At 41.7% G+C, this 22,390-nt stretch overlaps 1 protein-coding gene across 6 annotated transcripts in view; it reads left to right on the forward strand.

Moving 5' to 3' along the window:
- Positions 1–22,390, forward strand: part of LOC118096077 (calcium-activated potassium channel subunit alpha-1) — a 550,308-nt gene that overhangs the window by 447,211 nt on the left and 80,707 nt on the right. For 3 of the 6 annotated variants that reach the window (XM_035137303.2, XM_035137304.2, XM_060275025.1), the window contains exons 19-20: positions 14,847–14,943; positions 21,329–21,379. In XM_035137303.2, the coding sequence (XP_034993194.2) occupies positions 14,847–14,943; positions 21,329–21,379 (148 nt within the window). The remainder of the gene's footprint in view (positions 1–14,846; positions 14,944–21,328; positions 21,380–22,390) is intronic. The other 3 variants (XM_060275027.1, XM_060275028.1, XM_060275026.1) reach the window with 1 other exon arrangement.

Raw genomic sequence — 22,390 nt, forward strand, 5'->3', positions numbered from 1 at the left:
TCCCACTAATGTTTCTGATGCTGCAACTCCTTGCTTCCGTGTCTCCTGTAGCTGGTGTCAAAACCTTCTCTCCGGCAACAAGACAAAGGGCAGAGGATGTCTTTCTTAGCTACGGTATTAAGAGAAGGACACTTTGTGTATCTCAGTTAAAAAACTTCAAAAATGTAGGTGCAAATAATCTTAACCCTGCAGCTTAGCCTGAGACTGTTAAACTTTAAGTAGGAATAATAATAATAAAAGCAATGATTTTATTATTAAAATAAATACATTAAAGACAGGTTTGAAAACTTGCATTTACAAAAGAGTCTTGGAAAAGAGTCATGGTGCCATTCATTGAAAAACAAACAAACAAACATCTATTTTTAGATTAAGAAAATATATTTGCCTGGATTTAAGGATATGATTTAGATATGTGCACACTCAATGAGAAATACAGTATTGTTAAGTCTTACTGAAATGCTTTTGATGACCTTGGAAAGCCATATATTTTGTCTGAGGAAGGCTCCCCATATTGGCTGTGAATTTGTGCATCATAGAGAACCTTAAGAAATGTAGCTAACCCTCTTGAAATACAGAATTGGGTATCTCAAATTCCACCCAAAAGACAAACCTGTCTATACTACAAGTTTAGGGAAGGGCAGAGAGAAAAATACTTTATAGTAGACCCTCCTTCCTAAGGGTCCTTGCTTCTAGTCATGTTTGTGACCTTCAGATTTTCCTTCCTGTTGGACAATCAAGGAAAAACTTTTTAACTGATTGCTATATAGAGGCCTATTGAGAGATTTTTTATTTTTAGTTTACTAGTTGGTTGCTTGGTTGGTTTTTCTGAAAATAGCTTGTGCTTTTGGGAAAATCAGAAATTGGACCTGATTTACAGCCCAGCTAACTGTAAATTAGTGCTTTCATTCCTCTTGGGCTGTTTTCACCCTTTGCCATTAAGTACTGAAGAAGAAGGGGGGAAAGGGTGTAATGAATGTTTTAAAACAAAGGGTAACTTATGGTACACTTTTTCCAGATCACTAAGTTATCTCTTTATTTCACCCTTTAGCAGTAAGCACCCAGTCCTGCTCTTCCTTTCATAATAACTGCAGAATAAACTAATTGGGCAACCCAAAATGCTTCTTTGTAAGTGACTGGGCAGAGAACAGAATTGAAACTGAACAGCAGAACAAACGAAAACCCAATCGGTGGAGTCTAACTCTAGCTCATAATACAAAGTTCTAATATTTAACTTTTCATGTTAAATATTATGTTACTAGGCAGGCAGGCTCCCCCCCCCAAAAAAGTAATTATAGGGTGATTGTGGTCATGGAAAGTCAAATAAAGTCCTGAGGGTGCAGATGTTTTTGGGCTCTTCCAAATAAGGTTGTTACTGCAGACCCTCCAAGTGCCCCTATTTTCCAGGGACATTCCTGGATTTACAGAAGCCACCCTGATTTCTGATTTGATCCTACAATGTACTGATTTTCCTCAGGACATTCCTATTTGGAGAAATGTTGGAGGGTATGGTAGGATGTCCTTATTTTTATTGGAGAAATGTGGGAGGGTATGTTATTGTACAGTTGCCCTGCCTTTGCTGCCTGAGGCCGTCAGCTATTCTGCCTAATGGTAGAGCTGGCCTTGTTCAAAACAACTTTCTGCTCCATTTCAATAGTACTAATGTGTGAGTGGGGTGGGTGGCTGTAGAATTTTCATCCACAGAATTCAATCATAACATTTTTATACCATGGTGGCATGGACATGTATGGATTGTCAAGCTGACAGAGAAAAATGCCCCCCTGATATCTTTGAAAGCTTTCATTGGACAGTTTGCCAATAGCACTTTAATGACTTGAATAAACAGACAGTGATTCATAAACTAGGAAGTCAGCACTGTAGAAAGGCATGAAAAGGCAAAATGAAGGAATCAGAGTACAAAAGTCCCAAAATATGCATGGTTCAATAAGGCCATAAAAGTGCTGGAATGGAAATTGTGCTTGGTTCTAATTTCCCACAAATTAGCACTTAATGTTTAGTGTGGGCATATGTGAGTTAGAAAGCAGAGTGATGGCTGCATTCTTGAGCACCCAGATTTATGTCTCTACCTCTATAGGGACATAATATGTAGGCCAATACAACTATGCGGCAAAAATGTCATTTGTGTACATTTTCGGCAACCTGCAACTGGCACCATCATTTCTGCATGTGCACAACTGTTTCTTACATTTTAGATAGTTTTCTGGAGTACTGGGGAAAGAGAATTTTGGCTGCCTAGCCTATCGGTAGGCAAACTAAGATCCAGGGGCCGGATCCGGCAAAATCGCCTTCTGAATGCAGCCCACGGACGGTCTGGGAATCAGCGTGTTTTTACATGAGTAGAATGTGTGCTTTTTTTAAAAAAAAAATGCATCTCTGGGTTATTTGTGGGGCATAGGAATTCATTCTTTGTTTTTCTTCCCCAAAATATAGTCCGGCCTCCCACAAGGTCTGAGGGACAATGGGCCGGCCCCCTGCTGAAAAAGTTTGCTGACCCCTGGCATATAATGAGCATTGTGGGGGAAAGGTCATTTTATTGTTTGTTTAACTGATTGCAACAGCCAACCCCTGCGTATGAGCAGAAAGGTCTTTCTTCCCTTGGAGAAGAGCATCCAGGGATTACAAGGGCCTACCACTGGAAGAGGGACTAAAAAGGGAATAATGTGCAGCATTTGGGATCCTGATCAGGGCTGCTTCAGGTTTGAGGGGGCCCTCAACAACGTGCTGCACATGGGACCCCTATTAAATTGGTGGAAACTAGGGCTTTGGGCTTATCTGGTGGCTATGCGCCACCATTTAAAATTTCCCACAGTGCCTGGGAGCACCACTCAAGGAAGCTCAGGGTAGTTATCAGTGCCCATGGGCTTTTCTGGAGCACAGACCCCCTAGAGGTCTCCAAGGATTCTGGGGCTGATACCAGACCCAGCCCTGAGCCAGCAGTATACATTATGCTTTGCAAAATTTCAGCAGTGAGACACCAGATGGAGAAGCGAGGAATGAGGTGAGCAAGACATAGAAATGCAGCAAGAGAAAGTTGGAACTGAGGCAGATTATGGCAATGAGAGATGGAGTTAGAGGCCTAAAGGCAAAATAAAAAGTGGCAAGTTACTGTGGCCAGATGGCACCTCCCTGATAGTTCTCAAATAACTCAAATGTGGCTAGAAAGTAGCCAACATAGCACCATTTTTTTAAAAAAAAATGGGTGGGGGGGAGGATCCTGGAAATTACAGAATGGTTAGCTTAATATCTATCACAGGAAAATCTGAGTATCGTTAAAGATAAAATAACCAAGTATATGGAAGAACAAGTGTTACTGAAGTAGAGCCAGTATGGCTTCTGCAAGGGCAGGATCTGTCTCAGGAACCAATTATAGTTCTTTGACAGTGTCAACAAACATATAGACAGAAGTGATTGGGTTAATATTGTATACTTGGACTTTCAAAAACCTTTCAACAAAGTACCCCGTCAGTAAGCTTAGTAGTCAAGGAATAAGATTAGAGGTGAATCAGGAATTGGATAAGTTCCAGGAAGCACAGAGCAGGAATAAATGGACAGATGTAGAAAGTGGAATCCCCCAAGGATCAATATTGGGACATAAGCTTTTTAATTTGACCATAAGTGATCTATAGTTAGGAGTGAACAGTGAGGCGGCAAAGTTTCCTGATGATACTAAATTGCTCAGGACAATTAAAACAAAAAAGAGATTTTGAAGAGCTCCAAAAGGACCTCTCCAAACTGAATGAATGGGTGGTAAATTGACAAATGCAATTCAATGAAAAATAGTGTAAAGTGATGTATGTTGGGACATTTATTATTATTATTATTATTATTATTATTATTATTATTATTATTAATTCACATATATGCTCATGGGATCTGGTGACTGACCAGGAGCAAGACCTTGGTGTCATAGTGGATAGCTTGATGAAGATGTTGGCTCAGCATGTGGCAGCTGTGAAAAGGGCAAATTCCATGTTAGGAATCCTTAGGAGTTGAGAACAAAACTGCCAATATAATAATGCTGTTATGCAAAACTATGGTGTGATACAACTATGGTGTGTACACATTTTGGAATAATGTGTACAGTTCTGGTCTCCTCACCTTGTTGGATACACTTGTTTTCCTTTCACAGATCTGACAGTGATATTTTCAAACCTTCTGACATTTAAGAGCAACAACCAATGTTCCTAGTTTTCCTCTTTGGGAAAAGAAATTCACAGATTCTTGCATCAATTCTAAACAAGTCTGCAAGCCTTCCCTTTCATTCAGATTGACTGTTTTAGAGAATGAACACTTTATACCATGGCCCTGTATTTCTGATAATCAATTATTTGCTACATATCTTGCTTGGGAAATGGAAATAAACTGAAGTAATAATGACCAATGTATGAACAAATAACTGGAAGGGTTTGTTTTTGGTTTTTTAAGGAACTCGCAAGGATTTTTTCTCTCTCTGAACAGAAAATTAAATGTTTTGATTTAACTCTCTTTGAGTATATGATAAACTCCAACCCAGACCGACTGAGTGCATTTTTTTAAACTACCTTTGATAAGAAATGCATTACAAACTCATCAGCTCAACTTCCTGTTAACAAAGAGACAGCGGCCGTCTGGATTATTCTAGATCCGCAGTGAAACTGCCATACCACGTATATTCAAAGTAAGGCTGTGTGAGTTTGACAAGGGGCAGATGAATCCAGGAGTTATTGTGCAGGGGTTTAAGTCTATGCGGCAGCTGACGGTTGAAATAATCATCCATACATCGCTCTGAGCTAGCTGGGGAAAGGTTGAAGCTGTATATTTTCAACATATCTAGTCTAATGGTTAATCTGTTGTCTTGTACAGAGGGTGCTGGGTAAAATCACAGCAATAGCTGACAGTTTGGAGAAACCGTTGTGAGTATTTTCAGATGCCTGATTCACAGAGTCATAAGTAGATAAGTCTAAATAGGCATTGTCATTGAAAAATGGGAAGACATGCATTGTTTGCCCACACCTGAATCAAACATAACTTTGGTCACCAGAAATCTTGAACCTTTGTGTGTGTGTGTGTGTGTGTGTGTGTGTTTCAGAATTCGTAGCTCATCGTAACCCAGCAAGGCACATTCTCCAAGCATGTTAAATAGTGTGTGTGTGTGTGTGTGTGTGTGTGTGTGTGTGTGTGTGTGTGTGTGAAAGGGGGTTAGTGTGCTAGCTCTGTCCCTGTTCTTGTTGTGCTCCACAAATCAGAGGTGCATGAGTACAGAGGGACTCCCCACTTCAGTCATTCTCCGTGCATCTCATGGAGGTCAATGAGAATAGCGGGTGGAGCTAAGGCACTGATTCTCACTGACCCACCCTCCTCCACCCTTGCATGTTTGTTTAACATGCTCAGAGAATAGCTGAAGGGGGATTTTATGTAAACTGCCAGAAAACAGAAGCTTAGTGTTTGGTTTTGTTGGTTCCTTAAGAAGAGGTAGGAAACTGTAAATTGGGTGGAGGGAACAAAATAGTGTCTATGATTAGGGTGTGGCAAGAAATAGTGGAGAACACAACTATGCTATACAGTGGTGCATCGGTTTAAGTACACAATTGGTTCTGGAAGTCTGTACTTAACCTGAAGCGTACTTAACCTGAAGCGAACTTTCCCATTGAAAGTAATGGAAAGTGGATTAATCCGTTCCAGACGGTCCGCGGAGTACTTAACCTGAAGAGTACTTAACCTGAAGTGAACTTTCCCATTGAAAGTAATGGAAAGTGGATTAATCCGTTCAAGACGGGTCCGCGGAGTACTTAAACTGAAAGTACTCAAACCATAGCGTACTTAAACCGAGGTATGACTGTACTACCGGTATGCTTCATGGCTCATAATGCTTGAGTAGGATGAGAAATAAATACGAGGTTTCTGCCATTAATGCAGATTAATATTCCATAGGCATCTGGAGACACAGTGATTATTGGATGTTGAACAATTCCAAAGAATAGTGATGCTGGCAGTGGGCGAGTTCCTTTTTCTTCCTTTTTAAATCATTTTATTTTAAATGCATTCTTGGCGCTGCTTCCAGGCAAATCATGCAGGAGCTAGTTTCAGCCATTTGTTTCAAAATGCTGCACTGGTATTCTGCCTTGTTACATTTAAATTAAAGCTACATAAAGCCCCCCCCCCTTTTTTTTAAAGTTGTGGCAAGTGCACATTCAAAGGGAATATAGCAGAGAGTGCCACAGGCATGGAAATGCCCAATTATCCACATTGGTTACTTTTAAAAAAACGCTTCAGGACTTGATTATTATTAAAATTAACTTGAATGTAGCAAATAAATATCAAGGAAAGAAAATTCCAATGAAAGTCCAGGGTTGTCTTTACATAACTCGTGCTTTAACAACATCTTTCCCCGGGTGCCTCTGGAACGAGATTTCTGCAGGAGTTATGTAGCCAAAATTAGTTATAACTAAAATTATGTCCCTCTACATGCATGGGTTAGACACCTAGATTGAGACTAGTTTCTTTAGACGTGGGCTGCCACCAAAGACATGGGCCTTGCATCTTGTTATCCCCCTGTTCCTGGTAATGGCTAGCAACCCAAAACGTGTGACATGCACTCACTGTGCTCTTTAAGTTCCTTGCCAAGTGGCAGCCAGTGAAATGGAGAAGGGTGTAGAGAAACATGCTGGGTGATGAGGTCACATCATGCATTTTGTCCAGGGTTTAATGTAGCTGTGATCAGACAGCTGCTGTGCATCTCATACCAATAAAAGGCAGCAGTGCAGAGTTGTTGCCACCCCTATAGACTCAACAGCCATCAGTGCCAGCCAGCATGACCAGTGGTCAGGCATGATGAAAGTTGTACTCCCAACAACATTTGGAGAGGACCAGATCGGCAACCACTGTGAAAAGCCAAATAGAACCTGTATACTGGTATTTCTCTAGTAGCTTTTTATCTTCAAACCTTGCTCATGGGCTTCCCAGAGACATTTAGTTTGCCACTGGCGGAAAGAGGGTGTTAGATGAAGTGTCAATTTGTTCTGAACCAGCTGAGCTTTCCTTCTAGCCTTCTTGAACCTGGGGGGGGGGCGTATCTGGTAGGGATGTTAAGTCTTCCCTTGACTTGTTCCTGGAAAAGGTTACCTTGATTTTTCAGCGTTTTTGGGTTCTGCAGCTCCACCAGCTCCACCTCTTACTCTTGTTATACCTAGCCTATCTGTGCATACTGTCTTTTCACAGTTAGCTTTGCTTTGCCTCTCTGTCCAAGGGTTTTGTATAAACTAGAAAGGGTACATGATAGTAGGTATCGTTTTCATTGCAGTTTAGGCCTTATGCTTGTTGTAGCTCCTGGAGTGATGCCTGTTGGTACACTCATATGAAACCAAGATGCCATCTGCGTTATTAACTCTTTGCTAGAAATAAAGGTCATGGCTGGCATCCTTGATACTGCCATTCATAAGATAACGTGCAAGCAAGTCTTTCAGATAACCTTTTAGATGAAACATGTTCACATGCATATGCACCCTTAGGAATTACTTCTGGAGCAAGGCTGCAGATGCAAAATGTTAACATTGAAAACTTTGATTCCCCCCCTCCTCCTGAATTTGGCGGGCACAGGATTAAGCCTTTCATATGGAATTTGTTAAAAAGCAAACCGGAATAACTCTTTCAAGCTTTAATGTATCTGGTGTAGATAGCATGTGATAAGCTTTCTGTGATAGAGACATGTTTCCTGTTTCTAGAAAGCAACTGGTTGACATCTGGGTTCTGTGTATACATCCCAATCGGTAATTTACTTGTGAGCTACTTATTTGATTGCAGGACTCTGTATACCTTCCTATACATACAAAGATACGTGCTTATCAGCACACAAGTTCCCTGTGCTCCCTTTTCTTTACCAGCATTATAATTTATTTATAAGCCACCATTTAAAAGCTTGCTTTCATTGCTCTAAAATTTCTTCATGTGCTTTATTCACTTTTTGATGTAGTTGGGATCACTAGTGTAGCATGGATTTGTACAGGGCTGGCCCACCCATGGGGCAAGGTGAGGTGACTGCCTCAGGCATCAGGAACCAAAGGGGCAGCAGATTCAGACACCAAGGAATAACCCGCTCACTACTGCCACAGCCTGATTTGTTGGATCTTCTGTCTCCTCAACAGCTCTTCCCCATTTCACCTCTACAGAGGCCTCTTTGCAAATAGGAGGGCTGCTAGTCTCCTCCCACCCTTGTTCCTCTCAAGCAAATATGGACGTACTGATGAGTAAGCCAAAAGGGACGTGGGTGGAGCTGTGGTCTAAATCACTGTGCCATTGGGCTTGTTGATTGGAAGGTCGGCGGCTCGAATCCCGCAGCAGGGTGAGCTCCCATTGCTCGGTCCCAGCTCCTGCCAACCTAGCAGTTTGAAAGCACATCAAAGTGCAAGTAGATAAATAGGTACCGCTCCAGCGGGAAGGTAAACGGCATTTCCGTGCGCTGCTCTGGTTTTGACAGAAGTGGCTTAGTCATGCTGGCCACATGACCCGGAAAAACTTTCTGCGGAGCGGGAAAACGTCGGCTCCCTCAGCCTGTAAAGCGAGATGAGCGCCGCAACCCCAGAGTCGTTCGTGACTGGACTTAACTGTCAGGGGCCCTTTACCTTTTTATGAGTAAGCCGCATTCAATACAGTGGGGTTATTTTCAGATAAATGTGTAAGACGATTGCACCTCAGATCACTTTAATATAGAATTATGCACATGCTGTAAGCCATAGTGGCTGGGGAAACCCAGCTAGATGTGTGGGGTATAGATAATAAAATTATTATTATTATTATTAAGATTTAAATATAACACAACCAAATAAAATAAAATCTAAAATTGTTGTTCCACCAATGAATTTAGCTTATTTATTGGTGATATTGAAGAGGGGGGTCCTTCCTCCCCTTAAAGGTGTCCAGCACTTTCACTACTAGGTCATTAGAATACATGGGGTGGAATGCCGGGGGAAACTATCTGAAAACAAAGCTCTTAGTTTGCATCAATAATACACTTTAATTGTGTATAGCATTATTTGTTTTAGGATTTATACTACTGCTCTTTTAATGTCCCAGCTGTAAACTGCCGTGGGATCCTGGTGGATGAAGGGTGGATTAGCAATGCTGTGCAAGTGTGCATCTTCAAGGGGGGGGGGGAATACATTAGCAATAGTCCAGAAACAGTAGTTTCACCCACCCAGCTTGAAAATGAAGTTGTATAGTCCAATACACAACTCAGTTAAGTCAGGGTACCAGAATTCAACATCATTTAGTCCCATTGAATAAAGTTTATTTCATGATTAAGTGCCTGAAAATGTTGTAAATGGAGCTACCTAGCTCTGTTCGCATATTCATAGATGCTTCCCCTGTTATTTTGGGTGAGCTGAGAGAATCTGTCTCCTCTGCCATGGAGAGAGAGAGTGAGAGAGATTTTATCAACATGTGGGAAGTAAAGATTGCATTGGAGGCACATCCTCTAGGTTGGGATTATTGCTTACAGATGGTAATATAGTGAAATGAACTTCATATATTTATTTTTGCAAAAGTATATTTTTAGAATAAATGAAGCTGACCACACACATAGGCCAGGATCCAAAAACCTGCACGCTGAATCTTCCATGGTGACTCAACGCAGCACAAAAGTCTGTAGTTGTGATGGGGGGGGGGGGTCAAAACCCACCTGCACATGGAGAAAAAAATTAATGAAAAGCTGGAGGTTTCAGTTTGGAGCCCATGTGGACTGGGGTTTGGAGGCAACTGCTGCAAGCCCAAGATTGCCACATAAACATCAATGTAGTTTGGGCAGTCTTTTTAACGCACAAAGCATTAATTTGCACTTTTCCCTTATTGTTTAGAAGTAAAGAATGAAGCAAAACCGAGTTACTCAAACCACTCAGTTCAGTCCAAGAGCTCATGTACCCATGCAGTAGTTGGCATCAAGTCCACTGATGGAGTCCCGGAACCAGTTACGCTTGTTAATAACCGCAAAGGAACCCTTCTTCTACCCAACAATCCCTTGCTGCTGCCCCTTAACTCTGCTGAGCATGGAAAAACTTCCTACTGTAGACTGCAAAGGGCACTCAGCCTACCTTCCAAATGCTGCCATTACCAGAACAAAAAGCCGGGGTTGAACCGAGAGCTCTGTAGGTAGCCCCTTAGCCAGATGCATCAGGCAACCGATACTGCTTTGTGCATGGGTTGTGCAATCTGAGCGTTTTCAATGTGAAAATGACATTACTAATGCTCAGCTAAGTCCTTGCAGATGTGAGTTTCTCCAGATGTAGTGATTAATACCTTAATCGAGATACGCTAGTCAACTAATGGTTTCTGGTTGGTTTTGTGTTTCCTGTTTGGCTGGCTTTGAAATCTTTACCTTTTTCATCAATAAGCTTGGCAAGTGTACAAGTTTGCATTAATGTTTGATTAATCTTGTTAGCTGTTACAACTTACTTTGGGATCAGCAAAGTTGGGTTTTGTTAAAAGCCCCTGTTAACTGTGTTGTTGGTGACATAGATGAGACAATGAAGGTGACAGGTTTATTTTTATAAGCGTATTAAAATAACTTAAATAGCTAAAGACCTTGACCACTGCTTCTTTGAAGTCATTTTCTTGAATGTGCTTAAAGTAAGAATTGAGGATAAAAGCCAAGTAAGATGTTGTTTCAGATGTTCGCCTTTGCACAAAGGCCATTAAAATTACCAGCACATCTTAAATCACTTCATGAAACATTGTCTGGAGGTTATGTCATTGAAATAATGAATATATATGAATAATCAAAGATTTTTAAACATCCTTGTGACTTTAAAGTTAAACTGCAGTCTAATCAGAGTATCTAAAGCATCATTAGCCATTGTCTGATGCTTCTCCTACACCGAGTATTCCTCAAAAGATAAAACAGTTTAATGCTGTGCTTATTGGGCAAAAGTAAGCTCTAGGTTGTTGCGAGGATGGTATATTATGTATTACAATCAAAGATATCTAGAAAACCGAGGTCCTGGATATTACGGGATGGGAGTTCAGATCCTACAATATTCCGTGTCAAATTCCTGAACTTCTGCATTTCAGAATTGATAAAAAGAAGCCTGCATAATTCTGTACGTGCATTCATGTCAGTTTATTTTCCAGAATTGTTAAATAAACAAACAATAATAATTTATCAGTTCAGCAAAAATGAACTAATTTTCATTAAAAGGCAATTCAGTAAATATGCAGTGTTGGCAATTAATTGAGGCATCCTAAGCATAGAAAACTGTTGTAAATTAGGTCAGCTTAAGTTAAACTGGCACAATGGATGCCCGATCCAGAGCTAGTTTATGAAGCTGAGGGAGGGGGAAACACCAGAATGAGACCTGCTTGCCTTCAGTGTTTTGCATTCTTCTTAGCTTTGTTCTTCGGATCAGTTTTCTGAACAAGTCCCATTACTCATGACCAATTAGAGTTCTCCAGACTTCGGAGGTGTGAGAAACTTGAGGTGTGTGTGTGGGGGGGGGGGGAATCTATAGAGCAGGCTTTCTCAACCTCGGCCCTCCAGCTGTTTTGAGACTACAATTCCCATAATCGCTGACCACTGGTCCTGCTAGCTAGGGATCATGGGAATTGTAGTCTCAAAACATCTGGAGGGCCGAGGTTGAGGAAGCCTGCTATAGAAGAATCCCGATGCCTGCCTTTCCAGGGAGGCCAGGCCAAGTGGTCAAGAGCAAGATCTAGTTCATGTAAATTAAAATTTGGTTGTTATTGTATTACCCTTTTTGTTTGAAACCATCTCTGTGTTATCTCAGCACTCTAACGTAGAGGTTTTTGCATCCTGAATAGCGGTGATGAGATCTCGTTGGATAAAGCTCTGCTCTAAGTCCCATCTGAAAGTCAGGTGCAGGTGGCGAAGGCACGGAGCAAGATGTTTTCAGTGGCGGTGGTCTTAGTTCCTAGGGCGGGCCACACATCATCTTTGTAAGCCTCCGGAAGTGTAGTTAAAATGCATCTGCTTCACCAGGCATTTGAGAGCGCCAGAGGTCAAGGAACAGGTTGCACGGGGCCCTGGGTAAGTGGCCCAGCAGCCCCTTCCCCAGAGCATCTCTCACAAGTGCCTCCCATAAGCCCACCAGATGGTGAGGGTGCTGGTATTGCCTGGTCCTGCTTTCTTTTTTCTTCCTTTAAAACCTGTTGCTTAGTGGAGGAGCACCAGGCCAAGCAGCTGTGAGTGACCAGCCTCTGCTTCCCTCTATAATACCTCCCCCACCACACTCAGCATTAGGCCCAGCTTTTAAAGGTGCACAAATGGGCCTGGGCATTTCAGTGCCACTTTCTCAGCACTTCTGCCATCTGGTAAACCTGCAGTGGGGCAGCAAGGAAAGTGCCAATAATATCCCTGCCCCCCCCCTTATTTTCTTTTAAAAAAATAGGTAGGTCCTTCACTAAGTAGAGAAGAGACATATTGTGGAAAAAGGAAAGTACAGGTGCTGCTGCTACCTGGTCTGGCACTTCTCCAATCAGCACCAGCCCTTCAAAATTGTAATAAAAAGGTTTGTGTGCATGTGGCGGTGTTGTTTTTAAAATGGTGCCAGCTGCAGTGGGCTCTGCTGTTGGCTTTTCACGGTCTGTAGTAACTTTTAGAAATGGTCGTTCTAATTTTTTAAAAATTTGTAATTCATTTGTAGTCCACATGTGCTGCTCATTGGTTCAGTCAGTAAGCAGTTAGTTAGGGAATCAGTTAATACAGTGGTTCCCAAACCTTCCCCCCTCTCCCGCCATGGGCCAGTTGAAAATTGCTGAAGGTCTTGGTGGACCACTTATTTTTCTGCCTGTTGTAGCAATTGTAATGTGCTGTGCTAGATGCTGTATGAATTTTAGCTGTATTTTTATTTCTTCTTCAATTTTTTATGTATTGTGTTGCAATTAAAATTCCCTAGAAGCAGTGAAAATGCAACTGAAGTCAAGTGCTTTTATATACTGTTGATTTCAGTGGCAACATTAAGCACATGGTGGTTATATTTCCTATGTGATCCTTTTGGCGGGGATCATTTCAGGAATTTAAGCAATTTGACTTTTGCAGTGCTTGTGCCATGCAGAATGGCATTTGCTTGTTTTTGTTTTTTGAAAGATGCATTTTATAATTCTGTGGAAATGGATTAGTATTTTAAATCAGATCTACATTTTAAGTTGGTCATTATAATATCCATATAGTTCTTTGTTTCTTTGTTAACTTTCGTCCTGCTCTTTGGCCACAGTTCTCATAGTGATCCGTAACATCACTCTCATTGATGCACGTGTTGCTCTTTTTCTTTTAACTTGAAAGTAACTGCTGCCTTAGGGACGCGGGTGGCGCTGTGGTCTAAACCACTGAGCCTCTTGGGCTTGCCGATCAGAAGGTCGACAGTTCGAATCCCAGCAATGGGGTGAGCTCCCATTGCTCGGTTCCAGCTCCTGCCAACCTAGCAGTTCGAAAGCAAGCAGCGCAAGTAGATAAATAGGTACCTCTCTGGCAGGAAGGTAAATGGCATTTCTGTGTGCTGCTCTGGCTTCGCCAGAAGCGGCTTAGTCATGCTGGCCACATCACCCAGAAGCTGTACACCAGAAGCTGTACACCCTCGGCCAGTAAAGCGAGATGAGCGTTGCAACCCCAGAGTCGTCCACGACTGGACCTAACTGCTACCTAAGGCTCAGTCATATTTAGTCTTATTTTTATTTTTTAGTTACAGGACGAAAATAAACTTGATTTATTTTGTTGTGTAAATTTCTCATACGGGACATTGACAGAGCGAAACTCTTTAAACTGGCAGAGCTCTGATCTGCTAAGAATGATAAATGTTAGAGCCTTAAACATTCACAATAGTGGTTAAACACCATACTTACTCGAATCTAATGCTCACCTTTTTTGGCCAAATTACATTGTGCAAATTAAGGTGCGCATTAGATTTGACGGCACATTTACATTTGCCAGCAAATACTTTTTTTGGTTTCAAGGTTCTGAAAATTGAGGTGCACATTAGATTCGGTGGCACATTAGACTTGAGTAAATATGGTACTTACTGCTAGCTTTGTAAGGAAACTTGCTGTAATTTTGGGAGAGGTGAAGACCCTTGTGCAGTAGTGTTAGCCAAAGGCGGTTTTGTTTTTTATAATTTTAAGGTGGTTGGCTGTTATTGTTTACTATTCAGAAGATGATCTTCCACTCAAAGTGCACTTCATCCCCATCAAAAGAACCTCTGCCACAATTCCCATCCTTCGTTATACAGGAAGTTCTCCCGTCATTTGGTCTTGTTCCACCTGCTCCTGTGATAACATCCCCTTTTGTGATAAAGGGTGAAGCGATGAGTTCTGAGTTGTGCTGGAGATCAATGCGCAGCCACAGAGTTTTAATTTACGGCAATGCAAGCATTGAATATCAAGGCATTGAATGCTGCACATCTCTTCACAAAGACACTGTGGTCTGGCATTCAAAGAGTCAGAACCGATGGGTATTGGGTTCTTTAATAAAGTGCGGTCTGGTAACATTCAGCGTTCGGATTCTGAGTAGACCTCATCTTTTGGTGTATGCAGCAGGACACTAATTTCCATTTTCCAAAAATGCAGCTTAACTAAAAAAGAAAAGAAAAAAGGATTATCTTTTATGAAAGCATGAAACCATGTCCATAACTTCTTCAATCAATACCTTGCTTCTCTTTCCTCTTCCTTGTCTTTAAAACTGATCTATTTTGACTAACACCAGTTTGGTCTTTATTGAACATAGACAAGATAGCAGTGAAGTATCAGTGTGTGAATGGAATTGTGTGTGTGTGTGTGTTATTTGGCTATTTCGCCTGTATGACGTGGCGATCTGAGCTGATCCTAACCTCCTCATGGGTTGCCTGTATTTCCAGTTGAAGATGAGCAGCAGCTGACGACACTCTCACCCAAAAAGAAGCAGCGAAACGGAGGCATGAGAAATTCGCCCAACTCTTCACCCAAGCTGATGAGGTAAGACTCTAAGCAGCTCGCATCTTTATCTCCTCTCCCAACCTATCCTCCTCCCCAATAAAAATGGTGGTGGGTGGGGTGGGGGTGTCATGGCAAGGTGGTGGGGAAAGTAGAAGATTGTTAGATGGTTTCTGAAAGGCTGAAGTATTTATTCTGTCAGCTTGTCAGCAGTTAATGATAGAGCTGGAAAAAAAAATCTGTCATGAAAAACAGTTTGAAAAGCTGTTTGAAAAATACATAGGCTTTAAAGTCTTAGCTGTCACCCTGTCCTGTCCATGTGTAGTTCTTAAACAGCAGTGGCACTAATGATAGCACTAACCAATCAGAAGAACTCATGTGGTTAGTTTGCCTTGGGCAATTCTCTTTTTGTCGGAATCCCTCTGAGTACTGTTTTCTGTACTTAAGGCCATATGTGAGATGTATCATCACAATCAAAAATGAACCTGAATATTACCTTCCTTTTATCCTGTCGATTGAAATCAAATTTCCCCTAATTGATTTTGACTGTGGTTTTTTTTAAGGTCTAGTAATCTTTGTACTTGCCAAAGCAAAGTTCGAAACTAATGCAGTTTTACTGAGGCTAAAAGCAATATTAATTATGAAATAAGGGGATTTTTGCTTTTAAAAAAAATAAAAGACATTATGAAGGCAGGTGGTGAAAACATATTATAGATGTTAGTGGTTTTCCCCTCCCATGTGTTTTCAGATGTGCAGCATTTGTTTCCAGTAGATCTCCCCTATAGATTATTTTTGTGGGATGAGCCTTAAGCAAAGGTTTTCTGGAGCTGATGTTGCAAGCAAGCCCACCTTAGGCTGTATACTAAGCCTCTGGGGAACCGCTGCCCCATAGTAGGCTTCTCTTGAACTCTCCCCAAGTTACACCCCATCCCCAGTGAAGCCCTCTTTCCTCAGACCACATCCCTCATGGGCCTCTATTCACTTGAGTGATTCTTCCAGGCTGGAGTGTGCATCCTCACACTCAGATAATAACTCTTGCTTGTCTGGATGAATGTTAGGACGGAGTCTCCAAGTGTGTATAGAAACTAATATACTTTACAAAGCTAAATTTCACCATTGTTGCTCTGCCCACATTTGCCCCTGCCTCCACTCACCACTGTCATGTGACTCCTGGGAAGTTGGCCAGAAGGGAATAAGGCTTGTGAGCTGACAGAGATTCTTCACCCCTGCGGTATAGTGTTAGGAGCTGACACAGTTTTCACTTGTCTCATTAAAACTTTCTTGTCCTGAGAAAAATCTCCACATTACCCCGAGTTTTGCTTTAGGTAAAATCCCATGGCAAAATAGAGCTAACTGGGATACCCACTGCCAAGAAACAAATCGGTGGCCTTACTAAAACCCTCGCAATGCCTCAGATGTTTTGCTCTAGTAGGAGGCCCCAAATTCACTTTAGATTTTGCTGTTGGCCAAATTCTATGAATGATTCTGTAAGGGGCATCCCACTGAATTTGTAAAAAAATAACAATATGCCCCTTTGAAGTCTTGTTTCACTTGCCAAGAATCCCCTACCAATGGTGGTGATTTTACAACCACATTTTAAGAAATGTTACACATACAAGCAGAGGAGAGTACCACAGCTACACCACTGCAACACTCCAAAATCATGTTATGTGGACATTGTGATGGCACTGTTGCAGAAATTTTGGAGCACGGTGTTAGTCCCTTTTCCCTGCATGTATTTTCATGTAAAGTTGAACTTTGGGTACAAATTATGACCGATTTAGAGCTGAATTATCGCACCTAAATCAGCAGAAAGGCAAGTGGATGCATTTGATTTAAGAAGAACACAAGAAGAGCCTTGCCAGATCATTCCAGGGACCCACTTAGTCCAGAACCCACTTCTCACACTGGCCAACCAGATGCTTATGGGAGATCCAGAAGCAGGAACCTGAGTGCAACACCACTCTCCCTGCTTTTGATTCCCAGCAACTGGTATTCAAAGGCATGCCTCCTCTGATGAATACACAAATATTTGCAATTATTGGCTATTGCAGCTTAACTGCTATCTTATTTCAGTGGCAATATGGATGGACAGATCGGCCTGTTACTGGTCTGTGACCCATTTGCATGTGTTCATAGCTCAGCTCTGCCTGTTTTGGTGAAAATGTACAATTTTTGAAAATCTGCATTTAAATACACATTCTTAATATATTTAATCACAGAATGCACAATTTTAAAAATATTTTCCCCAAAAATAATATTTTAAAAAAAACTCATGAGAACCACATTTGCAGAATCCAACATCAGGATAACTATGTTTTGATCCTCACATTAGCTTGAGAGGTGCAAGTCAGATCAGATTGTATTGGAACTCACAAAGGTTGAATTCCATACAAGCATCTCTACCTGGGAGCGGTCAATGTTTCTCTGATGGCTGTCAACAAATCCATATCTTACTTCTCCTCCCCACACTTTCTATCACTAAGTGCAGCTTAGAGAAATATGCATTCAATTGCTCCTGCAGTAAGTCACCTCTGAGACCCCCATCGTATCTCCAAGTTGTTCCCATTGAAATACCGTAATTTAGGATTGCAGGACCTGGGTTGATTCTTAGAGGGAAAATGCACCTAGTTATGTCCTTTTTGCCCACTACAGGCCATGCATCGCTGTAAAATTCCTGTTCTAAATGCTCCCTGAGTTTCTGTTAACTAAGCCTATGTAAACTAATTGCCTGTGCAATACTGGTTTGCATGCATGTTTATGGGAGGTGGGGGAGAACTCTCTCACTTGTATGGCACATGTTGTCATTCCACCATTTCCAATCCACTTATCTCTTAAGTCATCTCATCTCCATTAAGTTTATCCACTTGAAATTTTAAAGGGGGGGAGCGCCCCACCTCCCATCCCTTCTATCATCTAACAAATGTAGGGGCATCAATGTGAAATAAAAGGAGAGAGAGAGAGAAAGAGAGAGAGAAGGGGCAGAGCAACATTCGGAGTGAAGTGCACTGTCCCTGTTTGCTATGTAAAGTATGCCTCATTTCTTTGATCTTGAGTCATAATAATTCTAGGGAGTTATACTGTTTTCATATGCTTCAAAGCTGTGTCAAAGTTTTGCTGCTTTAGGGTACTTCTTTATTCTACCGGCTCTTGGGTACTGAGATGACAGGTCCTCGGCACTAGGTGCAGGCTTTTTCAAGTCATAGCCTTCAGCAAAACATCAAATTACCAAATACAGGCTAACACACTTCTACACAAATGCCTTTCCTGTAGATATATTATACCATATATATTAAATACTTTAGTGTTACACGGCACATTTTATGTGCAATAGAAAGTGATGGTTTGAGGTAGCCTTAGGGGGACTTCCCCCCTCCCCTTCTACAAGCCGAAAAAGCTAGTGTATACCATATCAAGTATGGTTTTTACAGGACTTTCTGCCCGAAGGCCTTTGTAAATAAGTAATGATCAACAGATTGGCTGTGGGTTTTTGAAAAGCATGCCTGTGTCAGCTTGCATGATGGGGGAAGAATTTTCAAAGTGGAACCTGCTTTCATTGCCTGCTGAAGAGGGACTAAGGGAGATTACTCATCCCAAGCTTGAGCTGTCTGCTCAGTAACACATCAGAATTGCTAAACATGGGTCAGGCAATGAGTGGGGAGCTTGCCAAAACTGAACTTGTTTTTGCTTACTCCTCGGTCTTCTCTGCTGGACTCTAGTCACCTGTCTTTAGTGGCTGACCCTGACCCTGTCCCTATACCCTGCGTCTTGTGCCTTTGACCAAGAGAAGCATCATTTGAGAGCTCCATGTTTATGAAGCCCAAAGATGATAAATCAGAATATTGAAAAAGGCCACTTTGCAAATTTGTATGAACCAGAAATATACTATTTATCTTAAACATCTGCAAATAAGTTATTAGAATAACCCCAGCTGCTTTTCTCTGTCTAGTTCATTCAGTTTATATGCATGAGAAATTTAACTAGCCTTATTGAAAACTTTTTCTGATCCCTATTGAAATATTGTATGTAGGTGGCTTGTGAATGGGAGCGTCCAAATTTAGCTTGAATTGCATTTTAGGTTGGTAACTTTCAGGATTGACTAAAAGCCACATTGGGAAATCTTTCTAGTCTAATATGTGGCCCTTTTTGGCTTCAGGAAACCTCTACAATCCATGCACTTAGGTGGAGGGGGGTTGTTTCTCAAACAGTAGCCCCACCCTGCAATGCCTCATGTCAAACTGCTTTAGAAACTGACAGGACTTCAAAAGTTGTTTGTAATACTGCACGGAAGTCTGCCAATAAAAGGGGGGAAATGTTGAGAGTCCCCCTGGCCATTCACACAGCCTTGGGCACACCTAAAATAGTACTTAGGATCCCGACTGTGGAGATTTATATATAGAACAATTTGGCTACCTACGGTTATTGATTTATTTTGTTAGGAAAGTTTCTATTTTTTCAGTTAATGAGACTCTTACCAACCCCTTGACTGGTTACTAATACCTTTACACCCATAAGCAACTGTATTCTTGAAGCACTCCCCCTTTAATTCATTTAAAACTGATATATTGATAAGATTCGTCAGTAAACATGCATTGGTGCATAGTGTGTTTTCTTCTGGGGGTCATGACCCGGAAGCTGTCTGCAGACAAACGCCGGCTCCCTCGGCCTATAGAGCGAGATGAGCGCCGCAACCCCAGAGTCGGACACGGCTGGACCTGATGTTCAGGGGCCCCTTTACCTTTTTTTATTAGGGAGGACTCTGCTCTTGAATAACAAAATTGAATGGGATTCCCTTTCCCTGTCTTAATTCATGGCATTTGTTGGATAGGGGCCCCATTCAAACGCAATGATTCAATAAACCATGGAGCCAGTGCAGTGTCATGGTTAAAAGCATTGGGCTCAGGTGGTGGAGACTTAGGTTCAAATCCCCATTCAGCTAGTCATGATCTCTCAACCCTACCTACCTCAAAGGGTGGTGATTGTTCTGTGCAGATAAAAAGGGAGGAAGACCATGTATGCTATCCTGAGCTTTTTAAAAGAAGAGTGGGATAACAATGGAATAAATAAGCAGATCAGGAATCAGCCTTGTTTCCATGTGCTCCCCCTTCTCTCCTTCCCTCACACGCACCCAGCTTCAAGGAAGACAATGTGGTTGGTTAAAAAACAGTTTCCTGTGACAGTTGAGCTGAGAAATTGTAGTTTAAGTACTGCTTATTCTATGAGTTTGTTTCGGTGTTTATTATCACTAATGGCATGCAACATTTATTTTGAGTACAGTGGTACCTCAGGTTACAGACGCTTCAGGTTACGTTGCAGACTCCGCTAACCCAGAAATAGTACCTTGGCTTAAGAACTTTACCTCAGGATGAGAACAGAAATCGTGCGGCGGCAGCAGGAGGCCCCATTAGCTAAAGTGGTACCTCAGGTTAAGAACAGTTTCAGGTTAAGAACGGACCTCCAGAACGAATTAAGTTCTTAACATTAATAACATTGGGATTAACATTAGGATTGATAATCCTTAGAAACCCCAAATGCCCTTCCCCCTCATCCATTTACCTGGTAGCTGTTGCTGCCACTCTGACTCTTACTCAGAGCAGTTTACCTATCATATTTCTTTATTTTAAAATTCCAGGAAATATAAGGGGGTCAGACTGAATTACCTCCCAGGGCCCTGTCACTTTCTGCTGCCACAGAGCAGCAGTCACATATATGTGGGTTGGCTGGAGGTGGTTTGTCACTGACTGGGTAGTCAGATGATCACAGCAATCCTGTGAGATCCTGTGAGATTTCATCATTACAACAATCCTGTGAGATCGGTTAAGCTGGATGACAGCAGCTGGCCTAAAGTAACCCAGTGTGCTTCATGGTTGAGTGGGGATTTGAACCCTGGTCTCCCAAGTCCCTGAACCTGCAACCTTGGCATTATTAGCACCATGCTCTAACCAACTGAGCTATCCATAATGAAAGAGGAAAGAGATGTTGTCAAAGACATCTAGTTCCAACTTTAGACAATAAGTAAACAGTTACAGACGTATAACACAGTTGACATGCAAAGTGTTAATTTTTTATTATTATTAATGAGCACAAAACAGTGGTAGAACATGAATTGCAACAGATATGTGGTGTTGATCTGTAGTTAGCATCACCATCAGAAGAGGTTTAGGTCTCATTCAGGTAGCCTGAAGTCTAAACCTGTGTTAGAAATCTTGAAAAAATGTAGGGTTTGTACAGAGAGGATATTAATATTTCCTTGGATCCCAGTGGAGGGCTGGAAATAAATGTCACATGCCATTACTGACAATAATATCCCGTAAAATCAATTTGTGTAGTAAATGAAAGAAATGCATTGATTAATGGGTTAGTCTTTGTAGCAATTGTATGGTTGTATTTAATGTATGTATTTAATCTATTGTATGTGACCGAAAAGAAACTGGGGGCAACCTAAGCAAAACAGTGGAGCCTTCCAAGCCCAGACAAGGTATGTAAACAGTTGCTGGAAACACTGAAGAGCTTCTCATGCATAAAGCCCATTTAATTGAGTGGGGTTTTTATGGGAGCATGTTTTGTTCTTGTGTTATATCCTATTCGTTGCAATGGGGCTTGCACTGGGGAAAATTCCTGGTGGACTGCGCCTCTAGTCCTCAGTGCTTCAGTTGCTGCAGTTTCATGAGTCCGGCGTACACAGAAAATGTCAGACCTGCTGAGACAATGCCTCTTAATGCAGAAGCAAATAGCATGTGACAGGGCCCAAGGGCCTGAAGAGAAAACAAATAGTTTGTCCCTGTCCACTCCAAACTGAATGGTATACTTGACATTGGCCTCTAGACAAGCAGCATTCTCAGCAAAGGGTCATTCTCATTAGTGTCCCTGATCACACACCAGAATCACAGAGGCTCTGGGTCTGCTGGGTTTCCAGTTTGTTGCCAAGGAGAATTTCATAACCCTGAGGATTTTCCTTGATTTTTCTAACCCCCACCCGCTCACCCCACCACTGCCTTCATTCCCTGCCAACCGAACCAGGACATACTAAACTTGCTCAGAGATTGCCAAGGTCCAGCAAAGTGACTGCGAAAAGGACAGCGCTTCTGCATTGTTTGTGAAAATATAATGAGACAGGCTTATGAATAAATATAAAACACGGCCACAAAGTGTATATTTAAATGATGCTACTAGTTGTAGTTTGTTGGATGAGGACTACTAGACTTTCCCCCCTTTTCACAGACGCATGCTGTATTCTGTTCAGTCAATGCAGTGCCGAATTGCATCTTTCTCTCTCTATTACACATAATGCTCTAAGCCAGTTTCCCAAACTTGGGTCTCCAGCTGTTTTTGGACTACAACTCCCATCAGCCCTAACTAGCATGACCAGTGCTCAGGGATAATGGGAATTGTAGTCCAGAAACAGCTGGAGACCCAAGTTTGGGAAACCATACTCTAAGATGTTATTAACCTATGGGATTGGGAAGGATTAGGCACATTAGTGAGTAGG

Source organism: Zootoca vivipara, chromosome 5 (assembly GCF_963506605.1).
Source record: "Zootoca vivipara chromosome 5, rZooViv1.1, whole genome shotgun sequence".
Classification (NCBI taxonomy): domain Eukaryota; kingdom Metazoa; phylum Chordata; class Lepidosauria; order Squamata; family Lacertidae; genus Zootoca; species Zootoca vivipara.